General features: G+C 45.7%; 1 protein-coding gene across 1 annotated transcript in view; it reads left to right on the forward strand.

Moving 5' to 3' along the window:
* Fbln7 (fibulin 7) overlaps positions 1 to 19,316 on the forward strand; it is a 50,905-nt gene that overhangs the window by 14,753 nt on the left and 16,836 nt on the right. Inside the window, exons 2-3 of the mRNA XM_020181480.2 lie at positions 4,437 to 4,596; positions 7,547 to 7,717. Coding sequence (XP_020037069.1) covers positions 4,437 to 4,596; positions 7,547 to 7,717 — 331 coding nt within the window. The remainder of the gene's footprint in view (positions 1 to 4,436; positions 4,597 to 7,546; positions 7,718 to 19,316) is intronic.

Below are 19,316 nucleotides of genomic sequence, written 5' to 3' on the forward strand. Positions count from 1 at the left end.
TCACTGAGGTAGTTAGCTTGGAGTTGTCACTATGCCAAGGCTGACACTCTGAGGAAGACAGGCACATATGAGAACAAAGGCTTCAAGGATAGACCCTTCCCCTCTGCCCCCCGACCATGCACCCCCAAACCTTCCTAAAGGCTTTTCCTTGCCCACCATGGCTGGAGTGCAGTCTCTGTGTCTTAACTTCATTTATAAATTCAGCCTCAACAGCAGAGAGGCCTGGATGGGATGGGAAAAGTCAGGCCTACCAGGTTCTAGCATGGAGGCAGAGTAAGGTGGGAGTGTCACACACACAGAGATGGCTGTGTCCATCCCTGGGCCAGCAGGTAGGGTCTGGGGATATCAACTGTCTCTTGAAGTCCATTTTTTCCAGGGGCACTGGTTAGTTTTCAAGACAGGGGAGCGTGGTAAACTTTGAGGAGCATTTAAGCAAATCCTGTGAGAGACTGGACTAGGGGAAGATGGACAAGGATTTCCCAGAGGAGAGTTGGGTAGATGGAATATTCTGTTGGCCTCGTTGCTCTCAAGAACCTTAGAACTCCCCTACCCTGCTCCTAGCACTAGCCTGTATGTTCCAGAACCATCTATACCACCTCCATCCCTGCTTGGAAAGAGCTGGGTGGTGTGACGCCTGCGGTTACTTCTCTGACTGATTCACCTCTCTAACTGTCACTGGGATTGAGTTAGATGAAGTGCCAACCCCTTTCAAGAGTTTCATAACAGAAATGATAAATCTTGATTTTTTTCCCCTCAAAGATGGAAGAATTTCGCTGAGTGTCTTTTTTTTTGGTTGCACTTCAAATAAGTTATTAATTCAGAGAAATGGAGACCATTCTTCATTGCTGCTTGTCAGTGGATAAGCTGAATGTGGATCCAGGTGTTTTGTTTTCTTGTGGTGCTGGAGATTGAACCCAGGGTCTCATGCATGCTAGGCAAGTGGTGTACTACTGAGCCACATCTCCAGTCCCTAGAGCCAGGTTTTGAAGGGTCAGAAACTTAAACCATTTGTGGGAATCTCTTGAAGAAAAAGATTAAAACTGAGGTCACTTGAGGGCCCTGGAAGAAGCCTATGAAAGTGAGGGCACTGTCAGAGCTCTTTCCTGGGCTTTGAGGTATCCTTCCTGTGATATGGGGTTCTGTCCTTCCTGGGGTATGGAGTCCTCCCACCAGCCCTGTTTGGGTTGTCCTTGGTCCAGTCACAGCCTCAGTGAGCTTTCCCGCCAGAGCGGGGAGTCTGCTATGGAAGGCTGTGCAGAGCCTATGGTCCCCTTTTTCACGTGGGGCCTGGGACCCTAAGATGGGAAGGGACTACCCAAAGCCAGCACTTCTCTGAGCTTCAGGTAGAGGATGCCCAAGGGTCCAGCCTGTTTCCTGTCCCCTGCACCTGGCAGCCCCCTCAGGCTGACCTCAGTAAGAGTTACATTTGCAAAGAAGGAAATGATTTGTCCCCATGCCACAGCTCCTCTTGGCTTCTAGTAGTAGATGGTGGTGGATGTGGGAGAGTGTGGGCAGACACTCAAGGGTGGCAAGGATTCCCTCCCCAGACCGGAAAGAGCACGATGAGTAACAGGAGTGAAATTGAGACCCAGGGTCGGTGCCCAGTGATGTGAAAGTGATGCCATGCCCAGCTTTGAGAAAGAGGTGACCAAGAACCTGCAACCGATGGTCCAGCAAATGCAAGATGACACTGTGCATAGGCATGGGGCCAACCCAAAAGCCAAAATGGAGCAGGAAGTTAGCAGCAGGTGCTCTTTGTTTTGATGTGTGATTCTGTCTCATGAATTGTTTTGCAAGGGAGCATGCTTTCTTTCTACGATCAAGCAAGATGATAAAGCTGTCTCTGCTTGAAAAGGGGAAACATTTGAGTTCTGGGTTCCCATCCATGAGCCCATCTGTTCTCAAAACGAGGCCTCTTGACTTGTCCCATCAGGGTTCCGGCCTCATCACCCCACTCTGAGGTGGACTCAGTTATGCTTGGGCCTATGGATCGAGTTGCTGCCCTATTAGGAGCAGCGGCAGCACACACCCTGAGCCTTCCTGTGGAAGGCACTCACTCTCCCTGCTTCCCCAACAAGTCTTCCACAACCTTCCTATCTCCCTCTTCACTTGGTCAGGAAGGTTTTTAAGGTTTTACAGTTGCAACTGGCAAGATGTACATGTCTCACCCTTAATGACCATATCGGGGTAAGCAGCTGGTGCCTGTTGTCCTTTGGGCAGAAAGTGTCCCTAGAAAGAGAGAGCCAGCAGCACTGAGGTTAGAAATACCCAGGGGCTAAGTGGAAAACAGGCCTCTTTCCCTCCACATCCACACTCCCCCTTTTTCCTTACTTCCTGGAGCCCTACATAGGCGCTCCAGGTCCCCACCCAATGTTCCAGGCAGTGTGTTTGTCCTTCCCTGCAGAACACTTGGCACTGATGTCTCCCTGCTTCCAATATTGAGCCCTCCCATGTCCCCTGGGGCAGCTACTGTTCAACAAGCCCTCTCCCAGTGGCCAGGGCCCCTGAAGTTGCTCACTGGCTCAGTGTGGTGAGGGATCTCTCATCTATACCCCGCACCCACTTCCTGTCCCCACCGCCCAACCTCAAATTTGCAAAGGAGTAGAAATCTCCCATGGGATATCTTGGTTTATCAGATTAATCCCTAGTGCAAATTCATCAACAAGACCATTTACCACATGGGGTGTGTGAGAAAAAGTGAGTCAGCCCCCTGGGGAGCGAGGGCTGGAAGTCACAGACTCTACCACTCCTGGCTACATGATTTGGGCCAGTCTTTTGACTTTCTGCCTCCTTACCCTCATCTGTGGAATGGGGATAATTACAACGACAGTAATAATCACAAATGGAGACTACCCTTTTCACAGCGCTGCTGCCAGCCTGTCGCTGAAGTGGTCTTTGAGGGAGCAAGGTAGGTCTTTGTAAAATGTGAAGCACTTCACAATCATAACTGGCATGAACCATGAACCATGAACCATCTAGAAAGCAGCTTTTTCATTTTTTGTATGGAAGGGATGTGGGTGTGGGAACTCAGGTCTGGGTGGGAGGGCTGGACAGTGCCAGGCAGGTAGGAGATTGCAGGAGGTCACTGCCCACTGTGCCCCAGGACCTGCGTGGGAAGGACTATGATGGGGGAGGAGGAAGGAAAACAAACAACTTCTTTTCCCGGCAGTGGCGGTCAGGGCTATGCCTCATCAGGCCCTGGTTATGGTGGAGGCCAGAGAGCTCCCGTGGATTAACGAGTTCCAGGGGCAACTGGGAACTCAGCTTTGTCAAAAGCATCCATTGAATCCAGCCAGTGAGTCATCTACTTGGTGAGAGCTCCAAGGTGCAGAGGCCTGGCAGCCTCCCTGGGAAAGCGAGGGGCTGTGGCTCCACTTCCACTGTGACCATGGAAGTGCTCCACTGGCGGGATTGGAAGTCACCCAGGCTGCAGAGGCCACATGCCTCAGCTAACCAGTTGCCCTGCTGACTTCTAAACAATTTTTTAAAAAATTATAAAGCTAATACTCAATGAACAAAACAATTCAGTATAATAAAAAAACAAGATAAAAAATAATCTATAAGCAATCTTCTTGGTCTTGACGTGGCTCCTTTCTTCCCTGATACAAGTCAGGCTGGAGAAGGCTGTGCCTTATAACAATGGTCTCTGGTTGAATATGAATAACCTTAGCTGAGACCTGCTCACCCCCACAAGGTCAAGGTCCAATCACACCCCATTGGATACACCCCTCCTTCACACTTTCTCATGTATTAGCTCTTAAAAGCAATTGCGATTGGAAACCTTGAGCCTTTTATCATTAAGTGTGAAGTTTAAGTTGGCTTAAGTTAGATGGTCTTCCTCAATGATAAATACAATCCTCTTTTTCCCCACTTTTTATGGCTTTAGAAAAGACATTGCACATAGGTGTTGACTTACTGAATGTCTCTTTAACCCTATGGACTTTTTCTGTTTTCTCTGGTATGATTGTTTAAGTGTAGGAATCAGTGGGCATTCTTGTCTTTCCTGTTTTGTCATCATGCTCTTCCTTTAAAAAATGACTAAGGGAGAGAGAATGAAAAAGTTCACCAAGTCTCAGATTTTGGGGCCTGAATTTAGCATGATGAAGGTGCATCTTTGGAGTAACAGAAGTAGTGATTATAAGGAGCTTTGGGTTCAAATGATTGTCCAGCCACCCGTCATTAGTCACAGGCTTGCCATTGTTTTGGGTTTTTTTGAGGGGTAAACTGGGGTATGATACGTGTGCTTGGGGTGTTGTCTGGTGACCTAACTGGGCTGATATTGTGGACCTATAGCCCTGGGCAGGGCCTGGAGAGGCCGCTTTCATGTGGTGCTTAGCAAGGCACTAGGGAGGTTTGGACCCTGTGGTTCTAGAATCCCATGGCATGAGGGCAGGCCTGAGCCAGGCACGATGGGTGGCGCTGTCCTTTGTCCACAGAACTGTCTCAGCAAGCAGCAGGTCCTCACTACCATCCGCCAGTTGCAGCAGCTGCTGAAGGGCCAGGAGACCCGCTTCGCTGAGGGCATCCGCAACATGAAGACCCGGCTGGCCGCACTGCAGAACTCTGTGAGCAGGGTGGCCCCAGATGCCCCTCCAGGTGGGTCCCCAAATCAGCACTGCTGGTGTCATAGATCTACACACAAATACCTCCCCTCCACACTCACACACTCAGCTGCCACGACCCGCACCAGTGAGCTGTACCTGCCACAGCTGGTAAGTCAACGTGGCTCTGGTTTTTCAGGCACGAAAACATGCTCTTCAATTAGACCTCCATTAGTGCTGGGGTGGGATGGGAGAGTGAGCTGTCAAGGATAAATCCCACTTGTCAGGTTGCACTGGGTACCCTTGTCTACCCCCACTGAGGGTAGGGCTCTGACAGACACTGGGGTACTTTTTCCTGGTTGTCCTGGTAAAAGCTTTTCCACTATCAAGGCCCAGAGATGGACAAACTGGTTTTCTCCTGTCCTGGGGAGGACACATTTATTCTAAGTCATGGACCTATGGACTACCCGACATCATTTGCTCCCTTCAGGTCACTTATCAAAGGCCTTCTTGGCTGTGTGAGATAAAAGTTTCCTGGGGAAGGTGTTGGGTTTCCTGCTTCGTCAGAGGTTATGGTAGCTAATCCACAGTCTCAACAGCACCGAGTCAACTCCTGTTTTCCTTGGCTCTGAGGGGCAGAAGTAGCCCTGCCAACCAAGCCTCACACTTGCCAAAGCACTGTGAGCCCTTGGTGGGGCTCCACACACCCAAACTCCACAAGGCAGTCAGGGTGTCATTCTTCCCTACTGCAGGTGGAGGAACTGAGGCCAGGAGAAATGGGTTAGTAGCCTCAGGTCCCTAATCTACTAATCTTCTTCCTGATAAAGGCTCAACTCCACAGAACTTTCCTTTTTTTAGGGTATTGCAAAGAGCCACCTGTGGTCCCAGGGAGTTTCAGTGAAGAGCCTGCAAGGAACACTTTCTAAAAGGGCCCAGCCTGTGTGAGAGGCCCCTGCCCACTAGATAGATGGAAAGGTAGCTATTATGACATCATCAGTGCTCTTACCTCAGACTCAAGGGCTTTATTCCTTGAACCATGTTAGATTTTAGAAAGTGGCAAGGTCTCTTCATTTATTTATTTAGGTTTTCTGAGACATGGTCTCACTATGTATCCCAGGTTGCCCTGGAACTCAGGCTCCTCCTGCCCTACTCCTGATTAATGGGATTACTGTGTGCCTCCACATCTGCTCTGCGAATTCTCTTTTTAAAAGATTCTCACTATAGATTGTGTCTTTCACGGTATGTGTTGGACCTTGTACTGAGTGCTTCATGTCTAGAGGCTAAGCCCATGACCACCCTGCAGAGGGCAGGCCACTATCAGGACCCTGCTGCTGAGGGAGGTAGGGGACCACACCTGGGTCTTGGGGAAGATCAGACAGTTACCCCAGACCAAATGGCCAGTAGTGGGGAAATTTTCTTTTTTTGCATTTTCTCAGAGTCCAGAAAAGTAATTTCTAGTCCAGGAGACGTCTTGGTCTTCCTCTTCCTGGCGTCCATACATGTCTCTTCCTCTTGTTCACCCTGCCTCTCTTCACAATACATCAGCTTCAGGACTCATTCCCTTTCCATGTCTCTAAGTCACTGTGATTACTTGACTGCTGACCTATCTCGTTCCTGACACATTAATGCCATTCTAGGAGGTACAGGATTTTTAGGTGGCCCCAAGACCAAGGAGCATATTTCTCGCCGCCACTGGAGCAGAGGCCTTCAGCTCGCCATTAGGAAGTGAGTGCAGATTAATTTTTAAATAGTCAGTATCTATTCACTCATTCCTCCCACATTTAATGAACACCTGCTATCTGCCAGATACTATTCACTCTATTCAGTTATGATTTCTCTGTGAGTTGTTTCTGCAGGCAGCTTTTCTCTCTTGAGGTAAAGATTTCTCATCTCCAAAGAGACCTTACTTCTTTTCCCCCAAAACATTTAAAACCCTTTCAACACAAGAAAAGAGTTGCTTTTACAAGAGAACTGCAGAGTCTCTTAATTTCACAACCTATGAGCCCCAAAGCCACGTGAACTCCCACCTGCTTCCTTCTTACAAGGTTATTACTACACAGTGCCAGTTTAGAGCGTCACTGTAAGAAGTGACACAGCAATGGTCAAACAGTCCTCAACAACCAGGGGCCACTGAGAGAACTTGGAGGGGTAGCTCCTGCCCTCCTCCCTCTCCAGGTTGTTATGGTTGCACTGCAAAGGACCCCAGCTGTGTCTAGCCAGGTGGGCTACGGGCACAGAGTCACAGCAGCCAGCCTGCTGCCCTCTGGGCTTTCTGAGGGCTGAGTTTAGTCTGTCCTATTCGCTAGTGTATCCCACCTGCCTGGCACAACTCAAGAAATGACATTTCATTCTTTCATTTGTTCAAGAATCATTTCTAGAGCACTCCTTGTGTGCCAGGCACTTGGCTGGTGCTGAGGATGCAGTGGGGACGTGCACTGGGCTGCATCCTGGCAGAGAACTCTGACAAACAGGGGAACAATGGGTCAGCTAGGGAATTCCACTGGTTGCAGAGGCTAAGAGGAAGGGACTAGAAATGCCCGGGAGGGTTGGCTGGCATGGTGGTCCGGGAATACTCTGGGAGGTGGTGGCATTTGTGTGGGGACCTGAAGAACAAGCAGGAGCTGGCCAGGAGAAGTTGTGGGGAAAGACTATTCCAAGAAGACAGAAGAGCAGAGCCCAGGTGGGGAGATGGGGTTGAGGGAGCTCTGAGAAAGCAGTCAGTGAGTGGCAGACCTGCCCCTGGGGCCTCTTACCCTCCTGTGCTGAGAGGCCCTGTGCTGTGCACACGCTTGGTGTCTCTGAGCTCAGTCTCCTCCTCTTTCACTGGGCAGGCATCACACTCTCCCCAAGAGCAGTGAAGGTTCAACGTCGTGTTTAGAACTGCACATGCAGCACAGTGCCCAGCCACAGCAGTCACTCGGTGGATGGGAAGGTCTTGTGAGAGCGATGTCCAAATGGCTGTGGTCTGGGGGAGGGGCTTCTAATCCTTCCTTTTTTCCTTATAGTTTCCTGCCCAGCTCTGAATGCTCCTCCAGACGGCAGGAAGTTTGGAAGCAAGTACCTAGTGGATCATGAAGTCCATTTTACCTGCAACCCTGGGTTCCGGCTGGTAGGGCCCAACAGCGTGGTGTGCCTTCCCAATGGTACCTGGACAGGGGAGCAGCCCCACTGCAGAGGTATCACCCCTCCTTCTCACTCCCTGGGCTGGACACTCCAGAGCACAGCAAGGGGTCTGTTGGATAGAAAGAGTCATCCTGGGGACACTTTCTGCCTGGTTCTTTTATCATTCCTCAACCCCTGCCAGGGGAATATATCAGATCCCTCGCCTCCACGTCAGGCCTGGGCTGGCCTCTATCTGCATGAGTTTGATTAACAGTCAAAACTAACTATATAGTCTTATTTTGCTTATAGAGAAACTGATCACAGAGAGGTTAAGGAACTGATGCAAGGTTACCCAGGTGGGGTGGTGGGTGGATACTTTGACCCCAGAGTCTTTGGTTTTGGACTCCTCACTCTATCTTGGACTCTGATACCATATTTCATCCAAGTGAGGGCAGGAATCAGCTCTGTGGCTGGGAAGAGGGACAAGAAGTGACTGCAAGGAACCAATCCTCATGGTTGCTCTGTTCTGGGCTATAGTCTGATTGTGAGGCTGCTGGTGTCCTCCCAGTGGAGGAAGTTCCTTGGGTGACCTTTGAGTCTGCACTGGGACTTGATGTGAACAGCTCCAGGAGAGAGCTTTGGAGGGTGAAAGAGGCCTCAAAAGGCTTCTCTTCTTTCTGTGCCAATTTGAAAACAGTATCTTTTTTCTGTCTTTTTTCTTTTTTGGTGCTGGGATCGAACCCAGGGCCTCACGCATGCTAGGCAAGCGCTGTACCACCGAGCTACATCCCAGCCCCAGTATCTTTTTTAATATCGAGAAAAGTAAGAGACTTAACACACATAATTTGTTAGCTTTTCAAAAGACTGTGGTCAGAAAAGCATGAATACCAGTTATTTTCAGATGTTTAGGGGACATCTGTTAGGGCAGAGTGTCCATGATTTTAGCCATATAGTCGAAGGGGGACTTAAATCTTCTATAAGTGATTAGGTTGCAAAGAATGGTGTAGAGAGAGGACTACAGTTTTTTGGTCACTGTTTTTTGTTGTTGTTGTTGATTTTTTTGAGACAGGGTTTCACTATGTTACCCAGGCTGGCCTCGAATCCTGGGCTCAAATGGCTCTTCTGCCTCAACCAGACACCATGCAAAGCCTCTGGGGGGAAATGCCAGTATCTAGTATTTAGCTGTGACCTGTGGACCTCTCAATCCCAGTTAAGCATCTTGTGGATGAGAAATGATGGCTGTGGATCTGGGTCCTAAAGAAATTGTATATTCATTGCTTTGGGTGTTTGTATTTAACATACAGGCTGAGTTACAGACCCCCTGTAACTCAGGGGGGTCTCGTTCCTTTCTCAGTCCACTCAGCTTTATCATGGCCCATCTTCATCACAATCTGTGACCTACTACTGGCTGCCCTTGTGCTCCCTATATTGGACATCCACATCTCTCTGTCCCTTGCCTGGCCATGGACAGCTGTTTGCAGTCCATCCCTGGCCACTATAACAGTGCTGACATCTTGTCATCTCCCTACTTTGTCTCTGGACTGGGTATCTGTGGTTGGAGTTGGGGGATTGAGGGTTGCATGCTTACTTATTCCAACTGAGTGCTGAGGCGTTGCTGTGCATGAGGCCTGTCCCAGCGGTGCTTCAGGCAGAAACACATTTTTCCTAAGTGCTATTTTTTTTCTTTCTTGTTCACATATTATCCAAATATTCTGTCCTTAACGGTGATATGCAATAACATACACTTACATAGGGAGCATCAAGTGATTCCAATGAAAAGGTGAGTTGATCAGAACACAGAGGGAGGAATGTGTTCTCAGGCAGATGGATAGAAAACATTAAAAGCGCAGGAATAGAGTCATACGAAGGCGTTGGATGTCAAAAGTGGGGCCCAAGGCACTCCTCATAGCCCAGCTCCATCTTAGATGCTTGATGAGGACATCTTCCCAGGGGCTCCTGGGATGTCAGCCAGATTACATCTTGACCTTGGGTGCTTTAGTCACAACTTTGGCACCTCTGTACTGCAGCAGGACTCCTTCAATAGAAGGTGTGCAGTGGTTCAACTTTCAGATGCTCCAGAATTACACAGAAAGTGGGCTGGTGGAGTGGCTCAAGTGGTAAGTGCCTGCCTAGCAAGCTCGAGGCCTCAAAAGTCCTACTGAGGGCTAGGTGTGGTGGTACATTCTTGTAATCCCAGCTAGGTAGGAGGCATAAGTAAGAGGATCACAGTTGGAGGCTGTCCCCAGGCAAAAATTTGAGACCCTATTCGAAAAGTAACTAAGGGCTGGCGGAGTGTCTCAAGCAGGAGAGCACCTGCCTAGCAAACATGAGGCCCTAAATTCATACCTCAGTATTCCAGTCCTGTAAAAAAAAAAAAAAAGACCTACTGAGTTGGGGGTCTTTACAGATGAGATGGGAAGTCTGTTTTTAATATATTCCGTAGGCATTACTGGTATTAGCTAAAATTTGAGAAACACCAGTTTATTCTTTCTGTTATTAGAAACAAAGAATACTGAGAATGTCAAGGTACTGATGGATTTGGGGCTGTCAACCACAGGCAACAGTAATCTGGGCATTTGTCTGCACTGGCCAGGGAAGGAATCTGTGCATGCATGCTGCCTCTAGCCCTGAGGTGTGGGGAAGGGAAGCAGTCCTCACGAGATAGAGTCATGGAGGGCAGACACTCCCCAGAGGTTCACTGTGTAGAGCAGACGGTCCCACCTACCAAGCAAGGCAAGGTCTGCTGACCTTTTCCATGGTTGCACATAACACTTGCCCTTGAACTCATCAGTTCATTCCAGACTCCCTTCTGTTCTTTGTCTCCCTTTTTCCTCAAGCCTCCTTCCTGGTCTTTTGTTCTTCCTGTCTAACTTCCACACCAGAGGACTGCATGGTGCAGCCCATCTTGGACTTCTGCCAGGGCCACATTTACAGTCTAAAACTTAGGGAGGATTGGATCTGGGAACAAGGTGGTGGCCATGATGAGACCTCGGATGGACACTTTTCTTCTGTGCAAGTGTAAACTAGACACAGAAGTTCACGCTGTGTGAACAAAATACTTGTATGTCACAACCATGCTGCTGGATGTGACCTCTCCCAAGTTGGCTGCCTGTGCCTGTGTTGACACTTCTGTTCCCAGCAGGAACTTATTTGATTCATGGATGTTGTCTTCAGCAAGAGCCTCAAAGCAACTCGAGTCAGACCTGTCAAGAGGGAGAAATAGTGTTTCCGTCTGCTGTTGGACGGCCAGTATTGGTGGCATGGATGGACACAGGCTGGAGCTTAGTGATCTAGTGGCCAGTCCTAGAATCTTAGGAGTAGTTACTGAGTGTACCCACTTCACTTTCCATATCAGAGCCTCCTCACTGTGTGCTGTGAACACAGGGGGAAACAATCTTCTTATTTGTAGGAATTCACTTCAAGACCCCCAAATGTCAGTGTCAGTGAAAAACATGGCAACACTTCAGTAACCATCCCTTCCCCTCCTCAGTCAACTGCTTGGAAGGAGGGCAATGAACCTAACTTGGCATTGAAGAAATTACACATAATTATGCCATTAAAAACACAACAGGCAGAGGTAGACTTCAGAATGCCAGGGTGGAAAGCTGCCATTTGGCTTCCTGGATTTTTTTTTCTCCTTCTTTCTGTGAAGGACATGTTTTTGAGATGAGAAATTTTCTGAATTAGGGGACCCATTGCTGCAGGGCTTGTCCCTTTGACAACAGGAGGAATCAAAGAAAAAACTTGAGAGGAATAAAATACCTTTGTCATTATCACCACACTGGGGGAAAAATGTTTTTGTCCCTAATCCTACTTTTTTGGGGGGGTAATCTTCATTCATTCATCCACCTTCCACTGAGCACCAGCTACGCACAAAGCATTGTGCCAAATGTAGAGATTCAATGCCGAGTCTAACTGGATGTTCACATGAGGAGCATCCAGGGGGGATACCACAGATCATGTGGGGACACAGAGCAAAGCAAATGGCTAAACACAACAGTGGATGAGTTGGCCTTTGGGGTGAATACTATTGATGACAGTATGGACAAATCTGGTCATGAGAAGAGTGGGTGGGTGGGTGGCAAGAGGAGGATGCCATTCCAGGACAAGGGAGTAACATGCCCAAAGAAGGGATCAGTTTGACATGTTTGAGGAAATGAAAAAATAAATGCAGAATGTCTTCACTGGGACAGTGTGTGTGAGCTGACTATCAGCAAGACGAGAGACACCCAAGCCAGCTGGTTTAGTGCCAGAGGCCCTACAGGCAGCAGGTTTTAGTCCTAAGTACAAGAAACAGGCTTAGGAAGAGGAGTGTCATGATTAGATTTGTACATTACTGCTGTGTAGAGAATCCATTGAAGGTGATAAGAATGATAAGAATGGAAGCCGGGAAGCTGCTTGAGTGGCCGTTGTAGAAATCCAGGAGACAGATTATGACATGGGAGAGTCAAGGAGTAGCGACACAACAGATGGCACTTGCTGCCATCCCATGTGGGCTCTGAGCCAAAAGAGGTCAAGGCTCACACACTTGGGTGGTAGGGTGCAGGGTGTCAGTCACAGAGATAATGAAGACTGGGTGACAGACGTAGGTTTGTTTTTTGCATGTGGGCCATTGACCAGAATTTCATTTGGACATGCTATGTCCGTGCAACACTGCAGTACAGATCCATTAATCCAACCCACCGATGTCAGAGGGGTGGGTGCAGTCTGGGGCTCAAGGGAGAGAAAGGGCTGAGATGCACAGCTGAATTAGGAGCATAGCATTTAACTCCTTGGACAGTGATAGAAGCACCCAGGAGCAGAGGCTGAAATGTGGCTCAGGACAGAGACCAAAGAACATTGAGAGGTCAAATGGGGGAGGATGAAGTCAAAAGAAGATAGGAAGAACCCGCTGAGGCAGAACACCAGGAGCAGGAGGCTGTGGAAAAGCAGGGTATGGGAGTTGGGAAGATGGCACTGGACTGGGGGCTTAGGAGGTTATTCTGCAACTGGAACGGAACACAGCTTCAGTTCATTTAATTCTGTGTCAGAAAGCTGTAAAGGGGGTGTGGGGGAGGGATTGCTCAGTGGTAGAGTGTTTGCATAGCATTTGTGAGGCCCTAGATAGGATCCCTAGCAATACACACACACACACACACACACACAATCCACTGGCTGGCTTATTTACAAATGATTAGTTAATGATGAATGAATAAATGACAGACTATTTTGAAACTGAATTTCTTGTGGTACTGGAGTTTGAACTCAGGGCCTCACACTTGCTAGGCAGGTGCTGTACCACTGGAACCATTCTGCCAGCCCTGTCACAATGTATTAGTTCTTTTTTTCCAAGATAGGGTCTCCCAAACTATTTGCCTCAGGCTGACTTCGAACTGCAGTCCTACCTCCTGAGTAGCACCTGCGGCACCTGGCTTCTTGTCTTTTATCTAAGCACATTCTGAATAAGCAAGTTCCACATTCAGTACCATCTGTGCGTAGATAGTAACTCTGTGTTAAGCATAGCTTTCCAAACTAGTTTTTCATAATTCTGAAGCACTTTCTCATACAAGCTATTTGGGTTTTTATTGAGCCATCCCTCTATTGTTCCCAGGTTTTTATAATCATAAATAACATCAAACATCTTAAACACATTTTCATTATGAAAAATCCCAAACACACAAAAGTGCAGAGGATAGTACAATAATCTTACATACTTAAAACCCAAGAGTGGCCACACAACAAACTCGTTAATATCATAAAATATCTAATCAGGGTAAAATTTTCCCGATTGTCTTACATTGTTTTTATCAGTTTGTTTGAACTGGCGCCCAAATCAGTTCCAAAACTTGCAATTGGTGTTACATCTCTTACATCTTGAGACGTGTCACCCTGTTCTCATCCTGATGTCTCTCTAGTTGGCTCCTCATTTCCGGAATTCTCAAACAGTGAGGTCAGTTTGGTTGGATATCTTAAATATATTATGCTTAATCTCTTAAATATATTATCTTGCCTATCTTAAATGTCTTATCCTACATCTCCTGGTTTTTTTTTTGTACTAGGATTTGAACTGAGAGCCTTATTCTTGCTAGGAAGGCACTCTACCACGTGAGTCACCACTCCAGCCCTTTTTTTGCTTTAGTTATTTCTCAGATGGGATCTCTCGCTTTTTGTTTGGGGCTGGTCTGGAACTTCAATCCTCCCAATCCCCAGTTCTTGCATAGCTGGGATTATAGGTGCATACCACCACACCCAACCTACATCTCCTGGTTTCTTTCTTTCTTTCTTTGTTACTTTTCAGTACTGGGAATTGAACTTAGGTCCTCACACATGCCAGGCAAGCACTGTACCAGTTGAGTTACTCCCCCCAGACCAACATCTTCTGTCTTAAAATAATGCTGTTGCTTCCATTAGAAATTTATAAGTATCTTGGTCTTCTTGCTTGGATGCTCGAAGGATTTTTTTTTGTTTTCTTTTTCTTTAAAGTCCAAATCACATGACCAGGATCTGTCTCAGTGCCAACCCTTCTGGTTCTTTTTTCTCAGAGGTGGGACTTGCCTTTTCAACAGGAAGTTTCCATTGCTGTAAGAGTCTGGCCCCTGCAAGCCCTCAAAACTTTCCAAGTCAAAACCGTAAATTGAGAAGACTGTACCGGAAGGAGAATCCAACTTGAGCACAAAAAAAACAAGTGCAAATGAAAGAGATGACCGGCCAGATAAAGTGCAAATGAGGCAGAATTAAGAAAATGGGAGGTCCTGTTTTTGCTCACAATGAAAAAATAACAGAAGTGGGAATTTTAGAGCCAGGAAGCTACCAAAGCTATATGGGAAAACTTATCTCACTTGAATATGAATATAGAAAAGAACTGTTGTCAAACCCCATGCAAACTCATATAAGAAAAAAGCAAATAAAATCTCTCTAGACAATGAAGAAATGCAAGCAAGACATGCCCATAAAACAAATGAAAACTGTCACCTAATATTTCAAAACAAGCTGAAGAACGTAAAGATTAAAAACTCTGAAAAAACAGCACACATAAGTCAGAAGACCTCAGACATGATGGAAAATTTGAAATGAGATGACAAAACCAGGAAAAAATAAGAAATTAAAGAGAAAAAGTTAGATCATGCATATAACACTTAACTCAATATTGTGACAATAGTAAGCATTCATGAAACAGTGAGTGAAAAGAAGATTATTGCCCATGCCTTGGTTTGCCAGCATTTTCCACAGTCTCTGTCAGTCAGTGTGTTCTCTTTATAGCTCTAAAGTCACTGTACACTTAACTAAATGCCACAGCTGAGACACATTCAGATTCGATGACTATTGTACTTCAGTCAGGATGGGAACCCAGACCGGGCCCCAAGTCATTGAATGCCTCTGACTGCAGACCAAGATAAGAAACATGGAGAGTCTGTCTGGAGCCTGTCAAGAAATGAATATCCTGGGCACCTTTATATGTCTCTATCAAGCTGATGACACCTGGCTCCTACCCATAGGGTCCAGGTGCAGGCTAGGCTCAATGTCTTCCACTGGAGTCCCCAAAACAGAGACAATGGACCTGAGCCCACTTGGGCCAAGCAGAAAGGTATCAGTGTTCACACTCTTTGGCTCTCTTCCCACAACTTCATGGCCTAGTGATCTGCCTACTTGTAGATGAGGCAGATACACAACAATGAAGCCTGACCATGGGTAAACAGGAATACCAAGCTCCATGGCATTTGTGTGCAGTGTCATTTCAGCCACATTTCTGGAAACCAGTCACCTGAAAACAGAATGGCTAGGGAAGAAGGCAACCAAGTTGAGGTTACAGAGAAATAGAAATGGCTTCTTCCCTTGGGATAAGCAGTGTTTGGACAGCCTGGGTCCTTGCAGAGTAACTAGACACCCTCTCACTGGCTACATGATATCTTATCACAAGGAAGCTTGAGAGAAGTCAAAGTTCCACCAACCCACCCAGACTAAGGCTGAAGTTCTCATTAAGATCAAAGCACCTGGTTCTTCCTCTTGACAGATACAGCAGGGAAGGGCTCTGACACCAATAAAGAGATGTTTTTGTTCTTTCCCAGTCACTGCCTTCAAGTCTGTAAGCAATGCACACAGTGGCAAGGGCTTGTGACTCTCTGATAACAATGGCTTGTGTTTGTATGCTAAAATTGGGCTTACGGAGTTCATAACAAACACACAGCCTTGGGTTTTATGAAATCATCTTTTTCTTTTTTTTTTTTTTCATTTTTCTTTTATTATTCATATGTGCATACAAGGCTTGGTTCATTTCTCCCCCCTGCCCCCACCCCCCTCCCTTACCACCCACTCCGCCCCCTCCCTCTCCCCCCCCTCAATACCCAGCAGAAACTATTTTGCCCTTATTTCTAATTTTGTTGTAGAGAGAGTATAAGCAATAATAGGAAGGAACAAGGGTTTTTGCTGGTTGAGATAAGGATAGCTATACAGGGAGTTGACTCACATTGATTTCCTGTGCGTGGGTGTTACCTTCTAGGTTAATTCTTTTTGATCTAACCTTTTCTCTAGTACCTGTTCCCCTTTCCTATTGGCCTCAGTTGCTTTAAGGTATCTGCTTTAGTTTCTCTGCGTTAAGGGCAACAAATGCTAGCTAGTTTTTTAGGTGTCTTACCTATCCTCACCCCTCCCTTGTGTGCTCTCGCTTTTATCATGTGCTCATAGTCCAATCCCCTTGTTGTGTTTGCCCTTGATCTAATGTCCACATATGAGGGAGAACATACGATTTTTGGTTTTTGAGCCAGGCTAACCTCACTCAGAATGATGTTCTTCAATTCCATCCATTTACCAGCGAATGATAACATTTCGTTCTTCTTCATGGCTGCATAAAATTCCATTGTGTATATAGATACCACATTTTCTTAATCCATTCGTCAGTGCTGGGGCATCTTGGCTGTTTCCATAACTTGGCTATTGTGAATAGTGCCGCAATAAACATGGATGTGCAAGTGCCTCTGGAGTAACAGTCTTTTGGGTATATCCCCAAGAGTGGTATTGCTAGATCAAATGGTAGATCGATGTCCAGCTTTTTAAGTAGCCTCCAAATTTTTTTCCAGAGTGGTTGTACTAGTCTACATTCCCACCAACAGTGTAAGAGGGTTCCTTTTTCCCCGCATCCTCGCCAACACCTGTTGTTGGTGGTGTTGCTGATGATGGCTATTCTAACAGGGGTGAGGTGGAATCTTAGCGTGGTTTTAATTTGCATTTCCTTTATTGCTAGAGATGGTGAGCATTTTTTCATGTGTTTTCTGGCCATTTGAATTTCTTCTTTTGAGAAAGTTCTGTTTAGTTCACATGCCCATTTCTTTATTGGTTCATTAGTTTTGGGAGAATTTAGTTTTTTAAGTTCCCTGTATATTCTGGTTATCAGTCCTTTGTCTGATGTATAGTTGGCAAATATTTTCTCCCACTCTGTGGGTGTTCTCTTCAGTTTAGAGACCATTTCTTTTGATGAACAGAAGCTTTTTAGTTTTATGAGGTCCCATTTATCTATGCTATCTCTTAGTTGCTGTGCTGCTGGGGTTTCATTGAGAAAGTTCTTACCTATACCTACTAACTCCAGAGTATTTCCTACTCTTTCTTGTATCAACTTAAGAGTTTGGGGTCTGATATTAAGATCCTTGATCCATTTTGAGTTAATCTTGGTATAGGGTGATATAGATGGATCTAGTTTTAGTTTTTTGCAGACTGCTAACCAGTTTTCCCAGCTGTTTTTTTTTTTTTTTTTTAAAGGTTTTTTTTTTTGGGGAGAGGTTTTTTTTTTTGTCTTTTCTTTTTTGGTGCTGGGATCGAACCCAGGGCCTCACGCATGCTAGGCAAGCGCTGTACCACCGAGCTACATCCCAGCCCTCCCAGCTGTTTTTGTTGAAGAGGCTGCTATTTCTCCATCGTATATTTTTAGCTCCTTTGTCAAAGATAAGTTGGTTATAGTTGTGTGGTTTCATATCTGGATCCTCTGTTCTGTTCCACTGGTCTTCATGTCTGTTTTTGTGCCAGTACCATGCTGTTTTTATTGTTATTGCTTTGTAATATAGTTTGAAGTCAGGTATTGTGATACCTCCTGCATTGTTCTTTTGACTGAGTATTGCCTTGGCTATTCGTGGCCTCTTGTGTTTCCATATAAACTTCACAGTAGATTTTTCAATCTCTTTAATGAATGTCATTGGAATTTTGATGGGAATTGCATTAAACATGTAGATTGCTTTGGGGAGTATCAACATTTTTACTATGTTGATTCTACCAATCCATGAGCATGGGAGATCTCTCCACTTTCTATAGTCTTCCTCAGTCTCTTTCTTCAGAAGTTTATAGTTTTCCTTGTAGAGGTCTTTCACATCTTTTGTTAGGTTTACACCTAGGTATTTGATTTTTTTTGAGGCTATTGTAAATGGAATTGTTTTCATACATTCTTTTTCCGTTTGCTCATTGTTGGTGTATAGAAATGCTAATGATTTTTCTATGTTGATTTTATATTCTGCTACCTTGCTATAGCTATTGATAATGTCTAGAAGCTTCTGAGTAGAGTTTTTTGGGTCTTTAAGGTATAGGATCATGTCGTCTGCAAATAGGGATATTTTGACAGTTTCTTTACCTATTTGTATTCCTTTTATTCCTTCTTCTTGCCTAATTGCTCTGGCTAGGAATTCCAGTGCTATGTTGAATAGGAGTGGAGATAGTGGGCATCCTTGTCTGGTTCCTGATTTTAGAGGGAATGGTTTTAATTTTTCTCCGTTAAGTATAATGCTGGCTGTAGGTTTGTCATATATAGCTTTTATAATGTTGAGGAACTTTCCTTCTATTCCTAGTTTTCTTAGAGCTTTTATCATGAAATGATGTTGGATCTTATCAAAGGCTTTTTCTGCATCTATTGAGATGATCAAGTGGTTTTTGTCTTTGCTTCTGTTAATGTGGTTTATTACGTTTATTGATTTTCATATGTTGAACCACCCCTGCATCCCTGGGATGAAGCCTACTTGGTCGTGGTGAATAATCTTTTTGATGTGTTGTTGAATTTGGTTTGCCATTATTTTGTTGAGGATTTTTGCATCAATGTTCATTAAGGAGATTGGCCTATAGTTCTCCTTTTTGGAGGTGTCTTTGCCTGGTTTTGGGATAAGTGTTGAAATCATCTTTTTCTAATGTAAAAATTAATAAATGTTCCAGGAAAATGAAAGAATACAAAAATGTATAACTAAGCAAAGAACAGCCACCTGTAAGGTAGCAGAGAAAATGTATTGCGTTTCTTTCCTTTTCTCCTTTTATCATTTTTACATTCACTTACATGTGTATACATTGTTTGTGCCACCTCCCCTCCTTGAGTTTTAAAAATACATATCTTGGTCTACATGTAGCTTTTCCACAGAGTTGCAGTGCATACCAGCAAGAACAGCTGCCTTTACCAACAGCAAGGAAATAATCAGCAAACCCCTACCTGGTGAAGCACAGGAGGGCTGCTGGGTGTGAAACTTGAGAACTAATTTTCCCCATCACTGGACATTCTGACTCCCTTTAATTTAGCTCCTGTTTAAAAGGTGATCCACCTAGTTGCTGGCTGATGGAGGTGAAGTTGGAGAGCAGAAGGGCTTGATTCACAGGCAGTGTGGGCAAGTGCCTCTGCCTGGCTACACCTGTCTATGCCACACCAGTGCATGTTACCTCTGGGTATCATATGGCCAA

Source organism: Castor canadensis, chromosome 12 (assembly GCF_047511655.1).
Source record: "Castor canadensis chromosome 12, mCasCan1.hap1v2, whole genome shotgun sequence".
Taxonomy (NCBI): domain Eukaryota; kingdom Metazoa; phylum Chordata; class Mammalia; order Rodentia; family Castoridae; genus Castor; species Castor canadensis.